Source organism: Zeus faber (assembly GCF_960531495.2).
Source record: "Zeus faber genome assembly, chromosome: 6".
NCBI lineage: Eukaryota > Metazoa > Chordata > Actinopteri > Zeiformes > Zeidae > Zeus > Zeus faber.
In genome coordinates this window covers 10028053-10048192 of record NC_137201.1, presented here as the reverse complement: position 1 = coordinate 10048192, position 20140 = coordinate 10028053, and the positions used below count along the sequence as shown (strand labels likewise).

The 20140-nt window shown below is 43.7% G+C and overlaps 3 protein-coding genes across 3 annotated transcripts in view; 2 read left to right on the top strand and 1 right to left on the bottom strand.

The window, feature by feature from the left end:
* Positions 1 to 2559, top strand: part of cpne2 (copine II) — a gene marked incomplete at both ends in the record, with an annotated part of 70357 nt that extends 67798 nt beyond the window's left edge. Inside the window, one exon of the mRNA XM_080002776.1 lies at positions 2452 to 2559. Within this exon, the coding sequence (XP_079858902.1) occupies positions 2452 to 2559 (108 nt within the window). The remainder of the gene's footprint in view (positions 1 to 2451) is intronic.
* A 2674-nt stretch (positions 2560 to 5233) lies between these two features.
* psme3ip1 (proteasome activator subunit 3 interacting protein 1) lies at positions 5234 to 13989 on the bottom strand (the record flags this gene model as incomplete). The annotated part of the gene is made up of 8 exons (XM_080002742.1): positions 13960 to 13989; positions 12975 to 13022; positions 12701 to 12832; positions 12235 to 12333; positions 9924 to 10047; positions 7893 to 8030; positions 5933 to 6009; positions 5234 to 5469 (listed from the first exon to the last, which is right to left on the bottom strand). The coding sequence occupies exons 3-8, from the start codon at positions 12825 to 12827 to the stop codon at positions 5234 to 5236; spliced, it is 801 nt and encodes a 266-aa protein (XP_079858868.1). The 5' UTR covers positions 12828 to 12832; positions 12975 to 13022; positions 13960 to 13989.
* Positions 13990 to 17967: 3978 nt separating this feature from the next.
* The window catches only part of LOC307231729 (cytochrome P450 2D15-like), a 9313-nt gene continuing 7140 nt past the window's right edge, over positions 17968 to 20140 (top strand). The window contains exon 1 of the mRNA XM_080002518.1: positions 17968 to 18150. Coding sequence (XP_079858644.1) covers positions 17989 to 18150 — 162 coding nt within the window. The 5' untranslated portion in view covers positions 17968 to 17988. The remainder of the gene's footprint in view (positions 18151 to 20140) is intronic.

Below are 20140 nucleotides of genomic sequence, written 5' to 3'. Positions count from 1 at the left end.
TTTTATTATTTGTTGTTTCTTTTTTTTTATTGCCGCCAAATTGTTGGGTTGGGGTGCACTGAGGACAATCTGTCCCGGTCGAGGGTCGGTCCAAGTCAGTCGAGAGGTTGGTGCCGAAGAGCGGCGCTGTTTGTTTGTTTGTTTTTTTAACGTAGGTTTCAATGTTTTGGAAATACATTTTAAATGAACCGCTTTTTTTTGAGCTTAGGTTGTCGGTGGTTGTTAACCTTTTACACAGGTTTTTAAATATGGCGGCTGCTGGTGCTGCATCGGCTCGTGTGTTCGGCCAATCACCGTGCACTCACGTCACTGAAGGTTCCTCTTGTGCCGGTCAACTGCCCTGGAGTAGGAGCTCAAAAAAAAGTTTGTTCCCAGTTCCTGCAATGCGGACAGAAAAAGAAGGGAGGGTTCCTCCAAATGTTTTTAGAACTATGAAAAGGTTCCCTGGAGTGTGGAAATGCCAATAATCCCTCACAGGCCTGGGACCCGAACCCAAACCCAATTGTCCATAATTACGGTCCCTAGTATTAGGAGTCGGATTCAGGTAGAGCCATGAGGAGCTTACAGCGCACACACACACTTCACCTTCCTTTGCGTTGATTCTCTCATTACTCATTTGGGAGAGATGCGGTGGCAGTTAAGTGAATAAAAGTCAAGCAAGAGTGCACCAAACTGACTTCCACGGTGGCCACAATTGAGCATCATTTTTGGCACTACTCGCCTCCATTTTATCTGGGGGATTATTTGCCAAAATATATTTGGATGAAGCACAGAGGCAGTAGTACTGTGCACACACACACACACACACACACACACACACACACACACACACACACACACACACACACACACACGTCTTCCATTATCCACCTTGTGAACATCTTTACATAAGAGTTTTTTTTAATTGCTTAGACCACGTATAGTGCAGCCTTTATAACTACAGTAGTGCAAAGTGAGGGATCATGTTTTTGTTTGTCACTCACCCTAAAATATGTGAAAAGGTCAACTGGGCCACCGTTCCAGATTCCCCTTTGACCAGTGTTTGAAATTGCCCACGGGAAAAGCGATTTCAGGTCTCACTCCCTTCTCCTTCCACAGTGGAAGCGTTACCACATGACATGTGTGACCAAATGGCAGCCTGTTGCTAGTGAGATTCGAGCTCCACGCACACATGCGCATACACACACACACACACACACACACACACTGGCCCACAAATACCAGCAAACGCACTCGTTGGCATGTAGGTGTGTAAAACATGAATGTAAGTTGTGTGTGTGGGTGTGTGTTTCTGTCTGCTTTGTAGGCTTAATGTGAAGGCACGTTGTGTGTGTGTGTGGGGGGGGGGGAGTGGGTGAGCTCACTTCCTCCACAGAAGGGAGAACAGACTGGTTCTGGCTTCACTCCACTTGGGGGGTCAGCAGAGAGATGGGGAGAAACAGATAAAGTGTGTGTGTGTGTGTGTGTGTGTGTGTGTGTGTGTGTGTGTGTGTGTGTGTGTGTGTGTGTGTGTGTGTGTGTGTGTGTGTGTGTGTGTGTGTGTGTGTGTGTGTGTGTGTGTGTGTGTGTGTGTGTGCATGCGTGCGTGCGTGCTTAATAGAGAGCAGAATTAGATGCTAATGATTAGCGATCTATTATTTCAAATGAAGAGCTTCTAGCGAGGCTGTTTTGAAAGCGTGTGACCGATGGCGTCAAGCGGCAGACGGCACTAGAGCATAAACAGAGTCCCAAGTTTTCCGATTGCATTCCCATCGTTACGTAGACGCTCTCGGCCGCGACAAAATAAAAGCAAATGTGAAATTTGAGAGGTCTGTCGTGTAACTCTTGGCTATCTGCTGAAATAAAAACAAATATTCACATTCACGGTGTGAAAACGTCACCTCCAAAAAGCTGTTTTAGGAATGGGACGACTCCTTGCACATAACCAACGCAAATAATCGGCCAAACAAAGTTGGTTCGTTTCTGAACATGATAACGGGTTCATTCAATATTAAAGATGTACTCCCGTGTCCAGCTCCTCACCTGATGAATGTGGCTCTAAAACCTGTTCTGATAACGTTCATCGCGGCGTAAATGTGAGAGAAAAGTCCTCCCTGACGTACGTATAAAACCAACAAACCTCCCAAAGCCCCAGTCCACCACCCAGCTCTGTATGTGTTTTAATGCACTTAAGGCATTTGCATAAACATAGTGGCCCTGACGCCTTAAACACACTTGCTTTTCACGCTGCCATGGCAACAGGACAACGGATAGCGTTTCAGACTGATAGCGTTCGTCGGTTTTACAGATCCGATCTCAAGTAGCAAGGAATATCAAGTCTCATATCGCTGGAGGCTGAACAGTGATCTCTTGGTGAATATAATGTTTAGAGACCTGTACTAAGATAACAGATTATCTCTCTCTCTCTCTCTCTCTCTCTCTCTCTCTCTCCCTCCTTCTCTCTCATATCAGGCACCGAAGGAGACGTTGGCCAAGTCCGTTCTGGCCGAGCTGCCTCAACAGGTCACCCAGTACTTTAAACAGCGGAATCTATCGCCTAGCAACCCGGCGCCCGTGTGAAGCGGCCGAAGAAGATCAGAGCCGTGGCACCGGACAGTATTTTGTTTGGCCGCAAAAGAAAAACATAACAACCCACCCACCCCCCCACACCCCCCGCCGCCTCCTCATCACGGCAAACGATACCAAGTGAACGTGTGTACTGTACGCCAGCTGCTGTGGACAAACGTAGACAAAAAAAAAAAAAAGACATCCCTGGCAATAGCGTTTCGGAAGAAATCCAATCTGGCAAAGGTTTCTGTCTCTTTACTCTTTCTCCGTAAACGGACACGTGAAAACAGTGTTGTGCGCCTTTCCGTGTCTACTGCGGTGGCGGGTGTCTACCCACTAAAGGTATCTCCAAACATTCCAGCGGTACGCAGATGAAACTTTGTCCAAGCTTCGACCGTGAAAAAGGTAAAAAGTAATAAAAGACGCCTCCCCATCTCGATATCGGGATCTTCTCTCGCTCAGTCTTCGGCACCAGGATGTAAATTATTAGCTTTGTGCGTGTCTGTCCTGTGATTGACGCCATGTGATATGCGCAGCACCCCTCAGTGTTATTATATATCAGTGGTTGAAATACTCGCCGTGCCGCTCACGGATCCTTGAGCAGATGAGGGCGTGTTCAAACTTTTATTTTGGCGGTATGAGGAGCCCGTGGGCTGAGCTGGACCGAGGAAGTAAATTGTTGCCGCAGCGCCGGCAAAATGCGGTTAAGGTGGTCAACTTAGGGGATAAATTGAGCTCTCACCAGCTCAATCGGAAAGCATGCCTATTCCGTTCTTGGCGAAATGAGAGAAAGTACATTTCGGTCCTATCCAGTTGTATGTCGTGCAGTACTCCAGAACCAACGCGGGATGGACGCTCAGTACCAAGAACACTGCCGTACAAATTGGAGTTCCTTTTCCCAGTGTTGCGAATTCCTTGTATTTCTATAAGCCTCCAGCTAGAGTTCAATATGCATGTTTGCCAATAATGCCACTGTTTACATGATTCTGACGATCAAAAAAAATGCATGACATTTCTTTTTTAAACGATGTATCTAAACTTTGTAGACATTGTATCTACGACTATGACAGCGCGGAGGTAGAAGTGTGAGGCATCGCTCGGACGTATTATTATTCAACTATTTCCTTGAGTGGATTCAAAAGATTTTTCTGGGAAATGGAATTTATTGAATGTATTTGTAAAGCGTTAAATCCCAGATTGGTGAAGCCACCGTTTTGACATGTTTCAATCTTTTATGCAGTAAGAACTTGTGTACTCGGTTGTACGGATATGTGCATTGATGTGTATCTTTGTACTCAATGTGCTATAGATTTGTTTTTGTTTTTTTACATTTTTGTCTACGTCAACACTCAGGTCAGTTAAACTGAACAAAATAGAAGTGTGTGTGTGTTCGTGTATTTCAATAAAATCTTTTTAATCCAATATGAGCCACCTGTAACATTTCTATGAGGATAAACTTTCATCACGTCTCTGGAAAACTTCAGATTTAAGTCCTCAAAGGTTTGTAACTTCCTCCACACTTCTTGATCAGTGTTTATTAATGAGTATGCATTCTGCTCTCCTCACACAGAAAAGTCTCACCTTCACAATGGATTGGGATATACTACGATATTTCACTGCATGTAGTACATCCTGGTACTTTTCGCATATTTTGGTTTCCGATGCACACTAATTTAGTGCACAGTAGTTCGCTATATTGGCCACAGTGAATGTTTTTCTGCTTATGTGTAAATCCCCATTCGCAACAATTATCAATCTGATTATTACACACACACACACACACACACACACACACACACACACACACACACACACAGGAGAGGGTTTAGTTCTTTATTCACCTCCAGACTTTGACCAACATACTTTACAGCTCAGTCCAACAGGCCATTAGAAACAAACACAGTAGCATTTCTCTCAAAGATCATTAAATCGGTTTGAGTTCTCAAGGATAAAACCCCCAAACAAAACAAAACAACAAAAATAAAAACACTTTTTCCACTTGAATCCTTTAGACATTCCATGAGACTGCTAGCGGAGGCTCTCTCGTGCCCCCCTCCCCCGGCCGCCCAGCACTCTTCCTTGTTTGGGTGACATTTTAAACCATGTGACACAGCCTAAAATCAGTCTCTTCAGTTGCTCCACAGCTGTCAATCACTGTTCCCTCAGCCAATAGCACAGCTGCAGTGGCTTCGGGGGGAGGGGAGGGGTGGCTGGGGGAGAGTAGGGGGTAGTGTAGGGATGTCGTCGGGTTAGGCTGAGCGGGATTGGATGGTCGGCTTAAACTGTGTGAGATGCGATTGGGGGAAGGAAGGAAGGAAGGAAGGAAGGAAGGGCGCAGGGGTCATGTTTGAGCAAAACCACAAATAGACACATCAAGACTCCGTCCTTTATTTTTTGTCCCACTTCAAATGGGATTAGTCGGAAAACCACAAAATTGAATTTAAGGTGGTTGAAATAGTTATTCATTAGGAATATATCGATATGCAGAACGTCTAACTAGTGACAAAGAGCAACAGTTTCACTCACAGCTGTGAAAACAACAGGAATATAATAGTGTTTGAGTGTCTGCTCGCATGTACCAATAATATACAGGAGAGTTAACATCCATGGAGGCCTGTTTCTCTCTGCATGTGTGTGTGTGTATACGTTGCATGCTCTATGACAGAGTGTGTGTGCGTGTGTGTTTCTATCTGTAGGCCCTGTTGTGCCGGGGGTACGGCGACAGAATTGCGTCCACGCTACCTTCACTGTCCGAGCTGCTCTCGGAGTCGCTGCTTCCAGAGTACGCTCCCAGACCCGGCAGGACGCCCACGCACACGGCCGCTGACGGGAGGTGCAGCACGGGCTGAGAGGCGGCGCCCGAGGGGGGCTTCGGGAGGGTCCGGTGGGCTTCGCCTTTGACCCCTCCTCCCTCCTCTGGCTCTGGAGAAATAAAAAAAATAAAACGCAGTGTTACGTTCTCGGGTACGGTTCTAAATCCATAAGCTTGGAACACATTGATCTCTGGAGCAGTGGTTCTCAACGTAGGGTGCAGTGACCCCCCAGGGGTCCTTTGAGAGGCTCCAGGGGGGCCCCCGGCAAAATGATTAACAGTTCAACTTGACCATTATTTGTTCACCACAGAACCCATTTGAGAAGCTTTAGACTGAGATTTTAAGTGTTAGATATGATTTTGTCAAAAGGTCCATACTGCCGATACCGAAACTAAACAACTCCTGGGAAGCAAAATAATGATGAAGTTCAATTATTAATCATTTTGTTGGTGACCCCCTGAAACCAATTGATGGACCCCCGGGTGGTCCCCAGACCCCAGGTTGCAAACCCTGTATCGTAGAGGAGGCCACCCATCCCGGCGCGGTACTCTCGCTCAGCCCTGTGGACCCACCTGTGTGTCCGTCTCCGGCGCCCGCCGCCGTCACGTCAACCCTCTGTTTTTTGCTGCCGTCTGAGGACTGTGATGAGCTGAAAGAAACAAAGAGATGGCGGTGGCGACGCCGCAGGGCTTAAAGGAACATTCCAGCCTGGTTCTCTAGTTGTAGAAAAGCTGCAGACTCTACTACTACTAACCCCACTGAGGACAGGAGACAAAGTAGTAGTAGTAGAGTTCATTGGAGAGTCATTACACATTTACGCCACTGCTCTACACTTGCCTGTTTTACGAATTATCAGTCTTAAATACAAATAAAACTTTAAGTTATTTTAAGTGTTTAATGAAAATGTAAAATTGTGAGGAAATCCTTGGAGGGGCTGCGCTGGTGCTGTGACAAATCCTGATGGGGGGATTGGAAAATATCGAAAAAAATTGGAGCTGTTGGAGACCCCGGGTTTTAGGAAGTATTTTTATGTTGACATGCAGTGACTATAAAACATTTAAATAGTATGAGTAAATCTATAATAAAACTTACTCTACCCACACAATTATTATTATTACATGAATATATGTGTATATATTAAAAATTTGACTTTATTCTAAATTCTAGTTTTCACTGAATCTTAATATTACAATGTGACAATGATGACAGTTCATTTCATATATTTTGCTCCAACAGGTTCTGGGCCGCTGCACCCGAAAGCCCGCAAGGCCTGTGGAGCTGTCCATGGTCCTATGAGGTTCGATGCCATCTGTGGTTCAATGTAGAGGCAGGTGATACGGAAAAAATATCTTATCACGATTTTTTTTGTCCAGGCAGCTCACGATCCACGATCTTACTGCCATTCTGTTTCATGTTGGTTTTGAAGGCTATTTTGAATATTTAGTCTCACCATGCTTGGCACTTAATGTTATCACCGAGGTGAAACAAATTCAACACATATGTTCTAGGATCATCCAATTATTCTCTCTTGTATTCATTTACAAAAAAAAAAAAAAAAAGAAAGAAAGAAACAAAATCGGGTCTGGCATCGTAAAAGCCACCAGAGCCGACTTGTTCGCCACCGACACACGACCTTCACCACATATTTTCTCGGCTGCGTGTCCGCTTTCAGCATTTCTCCAAACCAAACGAATAGAAATAGTGTTTTATTTTAGAGCCTGTGCCCAATCCCACCCCGGTCCTTGCACTCGTGTCTTTATTAATGCCACCGAGCCGCCAGATGAGCAACGTTTCCGGCAGCTCCTGATTTAAAAATCGCACGTGTGTGATTTAAGATTTGGCTGAGAAAACATTTTTTGGATCAAACATTTTGATCGTTCACAACATAATATCGCCATTGCACGCCCCTAGTTCCATGCCAATTTTGACCACTTTATCACTAAATATTATTTACAGATCACCAGAAAGTCCGGGCGTGACCCCACTTAAAGGCGCTTCAGTTGCACCAGGTCTCTGAAGACAATGGCGCGGTGCTGCCCTTTTTGATTTTCTTTTGTTTGGTCTCTCAATTACCACCAGCTTCCTGCAGATGGTAATAATTTCACACTAAATGCGTGTGGCTATTAACGCCATATTTGTGAATTGGGACGCTTTTTGCAACGAGGCTCATTTGCATAGAAAAGGGAAAGAAACCCTAACTTTGCACCAAATGTATGAATAAAACATTTAAATACGCGCAAGCAGCACCCGCACATCGAGGCACTATTTGCATGGCGGAGCGGTTAGTGTATTTCACCGTTCGCGGCTGCTTTCTGAATTAGACGCTCGCCTTTTCTGTTATTGGCGCCGGTTTAGCGGCCGCAAAAGCCTCTCAATCTTTTTGTGAACTTGGCCCTCCGCGGATGAACTCTGTAGGGATCAGTGTTGACGTGACCTGGCCCCGGAGGGAGCCTTTGACACACTAATCTGAAGGGCAAATTCAAAACGCATTAGGTGTGTGACTCGTCACAGACTCGTCCATCGTCCTCGTACCTGCGTCTCTTGACGGCGCCTGCCAGCAGGTGAGCCTGGGACAGGTGGCTGGTCCTGTGCTCTGGGCCGAGAAGTCGAGGTCCAGCCTTTTTCTCGGGCACTTGCTGGCTCTCGGCGGCCGCTCGCTTCACCAGAGCGCTGTGTCGATGCGCAGCTAAGGAATGGCGCGGGAACGACGGTGCCGGTGTGTGGACGCACTGTGATCTGGGGTTTCTTTTCCATTCTTGTCACATTGTGGGATGCAGAAGAGGTCACATATTGATAATGAAACTGTCAGAAACATGAAGCCTGCGTTGGCCAACGGAGCCTCGCCTGCTCTCTGGCAGCAGGTATCACAGTTACATGTAATACTTTTTTAAGACAAGTTTAAATGAAATTTAAGACAAATAAATAAATTCAAGGCTCTCTTATTCTGTTAAATATTGTTGCTTAGAACTATATATTTACTAAAATCATGTCTCAGTTGATGTTGACAGCTTGGACTTTTTGTTTCTGAACTCCACGTGTTTACACGTTGCTTCATTGTGCATGTGACGGTCGCTCGACGGGTTCACTTTGTGACACTGGGCAAACCGCTCCCGTCCCTGCAACGCTGCCAGGACGCTGTGGATCTGCCGTCTGTCCCAACGCACTCAACCGCCCGACGGTTGCTTTGCGACGAAGGGAACTCATGCAGGACGGGGAATTTCTTTCTTAACTTGCCCGAAAAATCAGCGTGCGGCCACCTTTAGGACCCCACTGTCAGAACTTTAACTGGACCGCTGAGGTGTTGGAAAGCTACGGACAGTCTCCGCCCTGAATGAAGAGCGTTCCAGTTCCACAAGTTGGATCACCTCACGGAAAGATGGGAGGGAGAGACGACGGTGATGAAGATGAGTGAAAAAATACATTTGAGTTTGAGGGACAGTGCTCAAGAGACGTGAAATAGGCCAAAGATGTAATGGATACCAAATAAGACGGAGTGAGAGAAAGAGAGAGAGAGGGAGACATGAACGAGGCCAAACAGGCTGTTGTGGCATTATGTAAAATGGATCTGGCCTCAGGTTCTCATACCTAAATGTGTGTGTATTGTGTATGTCTCATGTATGTTCACGCTGGCGCTTTAAACTGTCACCGTAGCTACCAGCCTCAGATTCAGTTTCCACGACAACCCTTTCTCTCCTCTACCTCTGTGTCAGAAAGCTGTCTGTCAGCCGAGAATGAATGAATGGAGAGAGAGAGAGAGAGAGAGAGAGAGAGAGAGAGAGAGAGAGAGAGAGAGAGAGAGAAAAACACCGGTCACCTCTTTTCTTTTTTTAAACATTTGTCTTTACATTTTTAGACACTCCAACAGCAGTTATGACCCAAATGAAATAGCACCTAACTTCCCTTTTGCCCAATATCGAATATTTCAAGTTTCATAACAAAGCTGATTCTATGAAATAAAAAGACCACATGAGGAAAGCTTTGACTTTTTCTGTTGATTGATTACCAAGGCGCTCTCTTCGGGCCTGATCTGTCGGAGCTCTTTGGTACATGTCAAAGTGGATGAAAGGCCAAAATGTTTTTTAATGGCAGGCTGTGGGGAGAGCAGAGCCACACCGGTCCGTACGGACAACATACACCAAAGCATTTTGGTGAATTGTCTCTCCAAATGGCTTTCCAATTAGGTTTCCCAAAGATGAAGGGATTTAATGTGAAAGGCCTACAAACAAACCACCATCAGAAGTCCAATGCATTAGCGAAAACATGCAACATCAGCTTGTTTTCTTCTATGATTTAACCTTTTACTGACCAGATCAGACAAATCAACCTCCTTATGTGTGCATGTGCACTGATGTAATGTAATAAATATTTGATTAAATAAATATTAGATAATTTTATTCTTAAAAGCCCATCCTGGACAGGCCTAACTGACCTAATGACACCCTCAACTCATATCTTTTTTTTTTTTATTTGACTAGCTGACAAAAAGCCACCCTCAGATCCGATGAGGAGCAGTGTCCGCTCGCGGCCAGCAGGTGGCTCCGAGACGCATCGGACAAAAAGGATATTCTGTATTCTAGGAGTTCCTTCTTCTCCTCGTCCCTGCGCTGCTTCTCCACCAAGCTCTGTTGCCGGGAGACCTCGTCCAGGAAGTTGCTCTCATCCTCGTCCAATCCTTTCACCATGTTCTCTGTCGTCATGGAAACAAACATGCTCTCAAAAAGAGGGAAAAAAAACGACAGCGAAGTACAGTAAGTGCATCTCCAGGCGACAAAGCCTCTGCGTCTGCTTTAAAACATTGACATGAGTGAGCGCTAACTTCCAAAAATCACATTCTGCAGAGGAAATTCAAATCCACTCCAATTCATACCAATTTAATCTATTAGTAGTCTGTTAATCTACAAATATTTTACATATATAAATATTCCATAGAACAATTATAATTATTAGTGTTTAATAAATAATAATTAATAATGATTTTATAATTTCTGGAGCATTGTAAGATCTTAAAATCTGAGTCAATGATTAAAAAAATGTTTAAGTGATTTAATAATATAAAATCTGCAAAGATATTTAGACTAGTTGTTGGACAATCCAATAACCGGCTGTAAGGAAACAGAGTACACCCTATTCGGGAGTCAATGTAAACATCTTTATCTCCTAAAAATTTAACAAAATAAACAGGTGTCTCTACAATAGAGAAGGGTATCATGTCCTTTGCAATGAAATAAGTCAAGAAGCCTTGTAGCTGATATCTCAGTCAGTTTGAAGGAACGCAAAGTGCATCCCCTCGTGGCCAAAGTCAGTAATAGCAACAAAAAAAGACCGCTCTAAGAATGCAAGGTTATAGAAGTTAAACTAAATTTAAAAAAAAGTTTAAACATTCTTTATAAATTCTAAAATTAATTTGAATTTTGTTTTTTTATCTTCCAATTATTTTTCATTGCAGAACCTCATTTCAGTGTTAGAGGAACAAGTGGACTAATAGAAGGACAGTCTCTACTTTTTGGTGGGTTCTATTCCCTGCTGCTGGACACTGGCATTTTCAAAAAAATCAAGGAGTAAACATAAATAAGGAAATTATGTTAATTGATTTAGATCTTTAGTTTTGTATGATCTCCTTTTCATTTTGGTTTAGCTCAAGTTCAGACAACTAGAACTATTTTCTTTTTAGTTTGAGTACATTACTGGGTCTCGTGAGGATCCTCAAGTCCTTCGACTGTGGAGCAGTGGAGAGCATCCTGACAGGCAACATCACTGCCTGGTTTGGGAACTGTACTGCCCAGGACAGACGGGCCCTGCAGAGGGTGGTGCGTTCAACTGAACGTACCACTGGAACTACACTCCCCTCCCTGCAGGACTTATACACCAGAAGGTGTAGTAGCAGAGCTCGCAGGATCATGAAGGATCCTCACCACCCAAACACTGGGGTGGTGAGGCCACCCCGACTGTTCCAGCTGCTGCGGTCAGGCAAGCGCCTCCGCAGTCACACAGCAAAAACAGAGAGACATGAGACAGAGTTTCTTTACATTTACATTTACATTTAGTCATTTAGCAGACGCTTTTATCCAAAGCGACTTACAATTATTCAAACACCGACGGACGCAGCCATCAGGAGCAATGAGGGGTTAAGTGTCTTGCTCAAGGACACTACAGCATGCTAGCAGGAGGAGCCTGGGATCGAACCAGCACCCTTTGGATTACTAGACCACCAGCTCTACCTCCTGAGCTACCATCCCCTCTTCCTGCAAGCCATAAGAACTGTCAATGCTGACCTCACCAGGGGTCCTCACTGAGCCACACACATAGGCTCCACTACCATACTGTACTGTATGTAGCATACTGTACCGCATACTGTGTCACTGTTCAGGTTGTTCGGTGTTACCATATTACTGCGCCGTACTGTTGTATACTGTGCTGTATATCTCACAAACCCTACCTCACTTTATTCACACGCCACTATCATGCACATATCTGTATATACATAAATAGTCTATTCCATATACATAAGTCCATCCCATATACATAAGCCTATTCCCTTTATCTACTCTATTCTATAAATTCAGATTTTATTCTATAGTATTCGACTTACTGCATTACGTTTTAGGAATCAGTAAGTTGGTCTAGTAGAAATTCTTCGGTAGCTACTATGTTCAGTCTAGTACATATTGTGTGTAATCACCGGGTGCGTTGCATCACATTTCACTGCATATATGTATGAAAGTATGTATATGTATGTGACGAATAAACCTCTAGAATCTTGAATCATTATTCCTTGGTTGGGAATTGGGATGATGGTTAGAATGATTCATCTTGGTTCAAGGAGAGATGGAGCGGGGGGAAAAGGTATAAAAACAAGATAAGGAGGTAGACCCACTGAATTTAAACTGCTCCTCAAACTCCTCCTGCTTCTTGTCCTTCTGCTCCTGCAGTCGCTCGAAGAGGGATCGAGCATCATAGTCCTCCTCTGGGACCTCTGCAGCAGCAGCACACAGAGAGGAAGAACAAACAAAGAAACAAACACAGATGAACACACACGTCATGAGCTGAATGTGTGCTTGTTTTCCACAAAAATGCAGGTGTTCCCAAATGGGATTATGTAAAACAGACAAATGAATTAAAGTCTGTTTTGTTTTTTTATGTCATCGGAAATGTGTAGACTACTATGAAATGTCTGCATAAAAATATGAATTTACTATAATTTAAAATACTATATTTTACGGTGTCCCCCTCCCTTCTTTTTCTGTACAAATTTGTATACACAGTTATCAAATCACAATATTCCAGTGGTTTTAGCCACTCAGTCACTTTGTTTATTTAGTGTATTTTAGTGTGTGTCTAACCCTCGGGGTCGTCTGGTTTCCGCACTTTCTCCCACTCCTCTTGTCTCTTCTTCCTCTTCTCGTCAAGCTCCGCTTCAGACACAAACTTACGGGTCAGATCGACACCCCCTGCCCCGCCCCCCGCCATCGCCTCTAACACACACACACACACACACACACACAAATAATAAAAATCGATATTTTATAGCTTATGATCAAATAATTATCTAAACGTTTTTCCACACAGGGCTTTGTATAAAACACGACTACAGACCACTATATCGACAGTATGTACCTGTGTGTGCTCACCAAGACGACAGGAACCTCCTGGTCATGGATAAATCTGTTTTTATAAAAGACAGCAAGGAATTAAACTTGCAAAAGCCAAATTGTTGCCAGGACTGAAGTGCAGCCTCAGTATTTATTTGAATGGCAGAAATTCCTCCACTCAATTCAACTGTGGAGGATACGACTAACATAAAGTCTCCATTTTCACCTTGGTAGCCTATCATAGGGGGGTTCTACCAAAGCAAAAAAATGAATTGATAACAGGTCCATCTATTAAAGAGTTCAAATTATTAATACCGGGTTATTAAATTTAGGAATCGTGGTATATTCCCATCCAAAATTAATGAAACTCAAGCACGTTGGAACAGTTGATGTGACACCTATATTTGAATATCACTACTATTGAGAGCTTCATCTTATCGACCTAGCTATCTATATGAGAGTCAAGGATACAGACACAAACACTGTAAACACTGAACATACTCTGTTGCATGCATGCATGCATAAACACATGCATACATACATACATAGACACATAATTATTTTTTTTATGGATATGTTTTGCTTATACTATGGTATGACTGCATGTGATCAAACACATTCTTGAATATTATCACGTTCGTCGTCAGCTCAGCATTTTGCACACAAGCTCATGGTTCCCAAGAAACGCTAGCTTCGACAGCGAGTTGGCTTTTACGAAGGAATAATCTCTCTGAAAATATGAATTATTAAAGGAAACGGCTGTTTATTCATCACGATAACACCAGCCGGACACAGAATGAGAAAGGAACCTGATGCTGACCCCATTTTAGCCCATCGGAATGAACTGCTCCCGCTGAGTAAACGTTTTCAATTCAAATTAAATACAAATAACAGAACCCCCTACGTCGTTGATACGAATTCGGGGCTTTGCGCAAGAAATTCAAAGTCGGGTTGTGTAAAATGTAAAAAAATGCATTTAATAGCATCAGTGTATGGAGAGCAACACTTACCGGCCTAGCTTAGCTTAGCGCTACCTGCTTCTTCTTCTGTCAGTTTGATGACAGCGCGCGAAGCAACTCAAGACGAGCATACTGCCACCTAGTGTGTGTGTGTGTGTGTGTGTGTGTGTGTGTGTGTGTGTGTGTGTGTGTGTGTGTGTGTGTGTGTGTGTGTGTGTGTGTGTCTGAGTGAGTGAGTGGGAACAAAATAATGAAAACTCACTCTTGGAAAGCTGTGATGAAGGCTGTTTTTTTTCTTTAATTATATTCAATTATCAAGCATAATTTACCTACATTTGATTGATTTTGCAAACTTTAATACACAAGAGGCGATATACCTCACCTCTAGTGAGTGGCCCAGCCCCTCGCATGTGTTTCTGTATGTGGCCCTCAGTGAAAAAAGTTTGGACACCCCTGCACTATTCATTCCACCAAGGTGGGAACTCATGCGACTAACCTATGAGCCACTGGATGGACTTGCACAGAAACCCAACCCCTTTCCACCACCAGCCAATAGAATCAAACAAGTCTTCAGACCTCTGGAAGTCTGAGCCACACAGCATAAAGTTCCTTGTCCAGTCGGTCTACGTCGTCCTCCCCAGCCCGTCCAACCTCTTCTGTAGGGGCCTGGCAGATACTCCACTGTGTCCGCTCTGCCAGAGAGGAGGCTCTCCGGAGCACATCTTGAGCTGCTGCCCAAGAGCCCTGGGAAGAGGGGCGCTATCGATGGCGCCATGACCAGGTGTTGAGGGTCATCGCAGAGGTCATCGACAGCCATATCGTTCAGCAGGCGGCAGCAACCAGCTGGGCAGTCCATCGCCTTTGTTAAAGCTGGGGAGAAGCCGCAGCAGCGCCCGGGCCAAGCAGAAGGTCTGCTGGCAACAGCACAGGACTGGACCCCGAAAGTAGACCTTGGGAAACAGCTCAAGTTCCCAGAAAACATTGCAGTGACCACACTCAGACCAGACATGGTCCTGGTGTCAGAAACCACAAGGCAAGTGGTCCTGCTGGAGTTGACTGTCCCCTGGGAAGACCGGATGGAAGAGGCCATTGAGAGGAAGAGGGCCAAGTATGAGGAGCTGGCAGGCAAGTGCCGAAGCAGGGGATGGCAGACCCGGTGCAACCCCATCGAGGTTGGATGCAGAGGTTTCGTCGGCCAGTCACTCATCAGAGGACTGAAGATGTTGGGAGTGAAGGGACTGCACAACAGAAGAGCCATCAGAAACACAGACACTGCAGAAAAGACGTCCAGATGGCTGTGGATCAAGCGGGCTGATCCGTGGACACATGCTACTTAGACACAAGCCGGGACCTGATCACCCCAGCTGGGTCGCCTGCGGGAGGGTGTATGATGTTGAAAGACCCAAAACACCCGATGATCCCTGGTCACATCACTGATGATGTGTCTAAGTTTCACCAAGCGGTGTCTGTTAGAACTAGAGTAAATAGATCCTTCTTATTGTAAAATGGGTAAAAAAAAAAAAAAAAAGGCATTTGAAATAAAATCTTAACATTAAGCTGATTCCAACAGTGTCTTGGTTGACTATATTCAGTATATTGACTATATGTGTCCAAAGGCCCGCATCGGGTGTCACAGTTTTAGGCTAAGTTTTTAGGCGAGTCCTCTTCTTCAAGATTCAAGAGGTTTATTTGTCACATACATATACATACTTCCATACATATATGCAGTGAAATTTCAATGCAACGCACCCGGTGATTACACACAATATGTTCTAGACTCTTGATCTAGAGTCTAGAACATATTGTGTGGAATCACCGGGTGCCCAAAGCATTTTGTTGGGTACCCCATTTGGGGCCTTGGCCTTAATGTAACAAACACATCGGGCAGGGCTTAAATAAGTTTTCTTAAGTACCTAATAAGTCACCTTTGACCTTTGCAGTCCTTCACGGTAGAGTTAGGTGATAAACAAGGGCTCAAAAGACATGTCACTCCAATCTCTGCGAATCACTGCAGTGGCAGGGTTGGATTATTATTTTGTTTTACTTTGTCGTAGAACAAAACCAAACACATTTTTGGAAAGGTCTCATATTGTAGATTAACATGTGTGAGTTTGAGAGATTTCAGTGGACCCTAAAGTGAGATGGGACTGGACCCTTTGAATCCTGACCAGAGATCCCCTTTTTGAAGCCTTATATCTCAGTAATTAAAATAGCAACTTAAATAAAGTCAACTTGCCTTGGATAGCTCTGGATATGTGCTTTTAGAGGGGTGGCAGTGTCAATTACTGTATATATTAGGCCATTGTAAGTGGCACCCCCAATTAAAATGGCCTAACCTATACAGTCATTCAGGGACTATTTGCGCCCTGCCCCGAGAGGGATGCGCCTGGCACAGTCGGATTCCTCGATGAGTAGATGTAATTTCATGTCTGACGACCTGTCTGCCCCTGCCTCCTGAGCCTCAAGGGCTCAGTGCCTTGATGAAGTCACATTTAGGCACCTCTACTTTGAACCATTAGTCGGAGGTGTTTGAGCTGAGGCTCGTTTGATTAGTCTCGACGAGAACGTGTCATATGAACCCTTGTTTGTCACCTAACTCTACCGTGAAGGCCTGTAAAGGTCAAAGGTCAAAAGGTGGTTGGGACTTATTTAAGTCCCACCCCTTTGTCCGAGAGGAACATTCTTTCTCAGACCTGGAACGCTAACCATTTTCCGATGCCCCAAAAACATATATTTATATAATAAAATTTATATCATAAACGTTCACGACTAATAGTTGACTAGGAAAATCTTTAGTCATGGGCAGCACTAATATAGTATAAATTGGAGCATCCTTGCTCTATAGGTCTTTTAGATCATTCATGAGAAACATGAATGCCAAATTATGTCACTTGTTTGCAGCGCGTAATGGTAGGACGCTGCTTTTTAATTTGTAAAAAAACGCCGCTTTTTACAGCCCTCTAGTGAGGTACATACACTGTAGAAAGCCATAAATACCCTTTTTTTCCTTAGGGTAATGAGCCCTTCCTTCTGTTTTGCATAAAGTCAGGAAATGGTAATGTTCAGAAGTTAAAGAATAATATAGGGATCATGCTACGTTAGTGATTGGACTGAGAATGAAAAATACACAACAACTTCAAATTCGAGGATTAACTTGAATTATGCATTTTCCAATATTTGTATAAATCAATGATTCAAATATTTCAGAAAAACACATTCAACATTATCTCGTTCAACGAGTACAACACTATCCAAATGTATGCATTTAAAGCACTAATTGCGTTTCCAAATGTGTGTTTTGTGCTCAAAAAGTCTGGAAGTACTTCTAAAATTTTAAAGACTGATTTCTGAGAACTTTTGTTTCCAAAACCTTAATCTTTAATAAGTCATAGCTTCCCAAATGTTTGCTTGATTCCCACAAGGGATACCTTGTTTTAAAGCTCCGATTCAACACTTTCATAATAATAAGGGGGGATGTCAAATTTCGAAATGTGACCCTAAAATGCACATATACGATCCAGGCACTGGATACGTTATATCCAGTGCCTATAATTTAGATTCAACTAATTATCATTGCACAGAGTACAACTACTGAGGCAATGAAATGCACATTTCTCTGCACGTTTCTAGGGTGAATCTAGCAGCATTGGGCTGCCATATAGCAGTTGGGGGGTTAAATGTCTTGCTCAAGGACCAATCAGGAGCCGGGGATCGAACCGCCAATCTTCCTATTACTAGATGACTATTACTACTACTGTACTTCAGTAAGTTCTTGTACTGAGTTACTTTTCACCACTGAGCTTAACCCACATTAATGAACTAGCCAGCAAGACATTTCCTGCACTTTCTCACACGAACGCACGCACGCACGCACGCACACACACACACACACACACACACACACACACACACACACACACACACACACACACACACGCGCCCTGTCCCGGGTTTGTTGACATAAACCTGCTAACCCAGTGGGAGGAGACAGGAAAGAGAGACACAAACATCCTGGCCCACACCAGAGCTCTTCAGACACAGTAGAGCAGCGCAGAGAAGCCCAGAGCAGCCAGGAGCACCATGCTGACCTCCCTCCTTGTTCTGGGCCTCTGCGTCGCCCTCCTGTACCTCTGCCTCCAAACCCAGAGGCCCAAAAACTTCCCTCCCGGCCCCGCTGCCGTGCCGATAATTGGGAACATTCTGAACATCAACTTGATGAATCCATTGGTTGACCTGGATAGGGTAAGGGCAGTTTTGGAAGTGACTGAATTGATCATTTTCACATTAAATGGTTCCAAATGGTTTATTTTAGAGATAAAGTGCAGTACTAAGCAAATACATTTCTGTAAATCGAATCTTAGTCATTTTGCTTATGAATAGTGACGTATGAATAGATTTGCACGAAAAGGTTCTGAAGCTGTTAATTCTACGGATAAAGAGTAGCACTAAGTCCAGGTCATATCATAAATGGGTAGTGTTAGGTCAACAGCTGTCTTCGTCGGTGCTAAGCTGTAGCCTTTACGCCGTTGAGATTTTTCTGACGCGCTTCTGGTTTTGTTGATCGCATGGTTTTGTTTTAGTTGTAGGTCTGTCCGGTAGGTTGTGCGTGTGAGCGTGTGCATGCGTCGGCTCTCAGCTCTGACGCGCGTTAAAGTTAGTCGAATAAGCAAAACACACGCTAATACCGCTCTAATTCCTAAAGGTGACATCGAAAGCACAGTACTAATAACTAGGTCGCAAGTGTAGCGGGAGCGGTACTGTGTCATACTTGAGGAAAACCAACCATGACAACGGAGTCCATGTTGCCCTTGTCGTGGCAAAAACAAAGAGTTGCACCATCGAAACGAGTAAACGACTCCTCTCATTCGGATTCGATTCGAGTCGAATACTAGATGTATGAATATGAACGGATCACATATGATGAAGGATTGATGCTCCGCTCTGAAGACAACAGCGAACGCGGAGCGAGAGCACAGTGTTTTACTTGTGTTTGCACACCTGGATCACTCCCGCTCATTAACACTAGGTGGCAGCATTGCTCATCTTAATGAGTAATGAGAAAAATGGCTCCAACAGGTTAAAAAAAAATAATATATATATATATATATAAATAAATAAAATTGTATTAAATAAAAACTTATTATTATCCTCAAAACATTCCTTACTGGCTACAAACTACCCTGTTATTTTGAAAGGACTCTGAATGTTTCTTTTTCGCTTTCACAATGTCTGTGCCCTCATGTTTAATGAGCAATAGCTCCGGCTGTAGCAGGTGCGGTTCTATGTAATGTCAAACGTCTGAGGCATGAACAAAAACTGAATCTTGAATCATGATCCTATAGGGTTCAATGTTGTATCATTTACCTCACAGCGGAAAGGACTTTTATGTATATACAGCATACAGCACATACATTTTTCTTTTTCATGTTGCACAGATCCTACTAGAGCCATAGGGCCCCAAAAAATGCACCCAATCGTTTTTAAATGTCAGGGTTTGTGTACATGATTTAAAGAAAAGTTAAACACCTTGTCCACGTATAAAGATGGACTGTAAAGAGGGGTTGAAAAAGAGAATTCTTTCCAAAATGTGGATTGGTTTGGAGGAAACTTCAACCACGAGGTGTTTGTGACATGCCGGTTCAAAAAAGACACAAACCGTGTTCGTAGGTTCTACCGACGTTTGTGTTCCAGATAGTTTCAGATTTCAAAATTCCGAGAATTTTTCCCAGAACAAAAACAAAAGGGTTCCAGCCCTAGGGGCAGCAATACGCGGGGTCCAGGGTAGCTCAATGGACGAGTGTGCGTTGGCTCTTTGTTGCAGTGTGTTTTGTGACTGCAGAAGTTCATTCGTTCCTGCCTGGTTACAGTGTCATTCTATGATCGGGTGGTGTTTGAGGCTGTGGGTGGGTTTCCTACGCCGCAACTAGTGACTGTTATCATTGTGAGGTAGGCTGCATCATTATAGCTAAAATGAGAAGCACGATTATTATATAGTCAGTAATATCAAAGTCAATTATAATAGACCACATTATGATCCCGATTATTGATCAAGCTTACTAATCCATTTTGGGGAACAGAATTATTTGATGTCAATTTGTAAATGAACAGAAAACTGCCTATAAATAAATAAACGAACTAAAGTGGTTTAACTGATTTCAATTGTAGGGTTTATAATATAAAATGTATTGTGTGTGTCGTGGCCTACACAAAAAACACAAAGAATGAACATTTC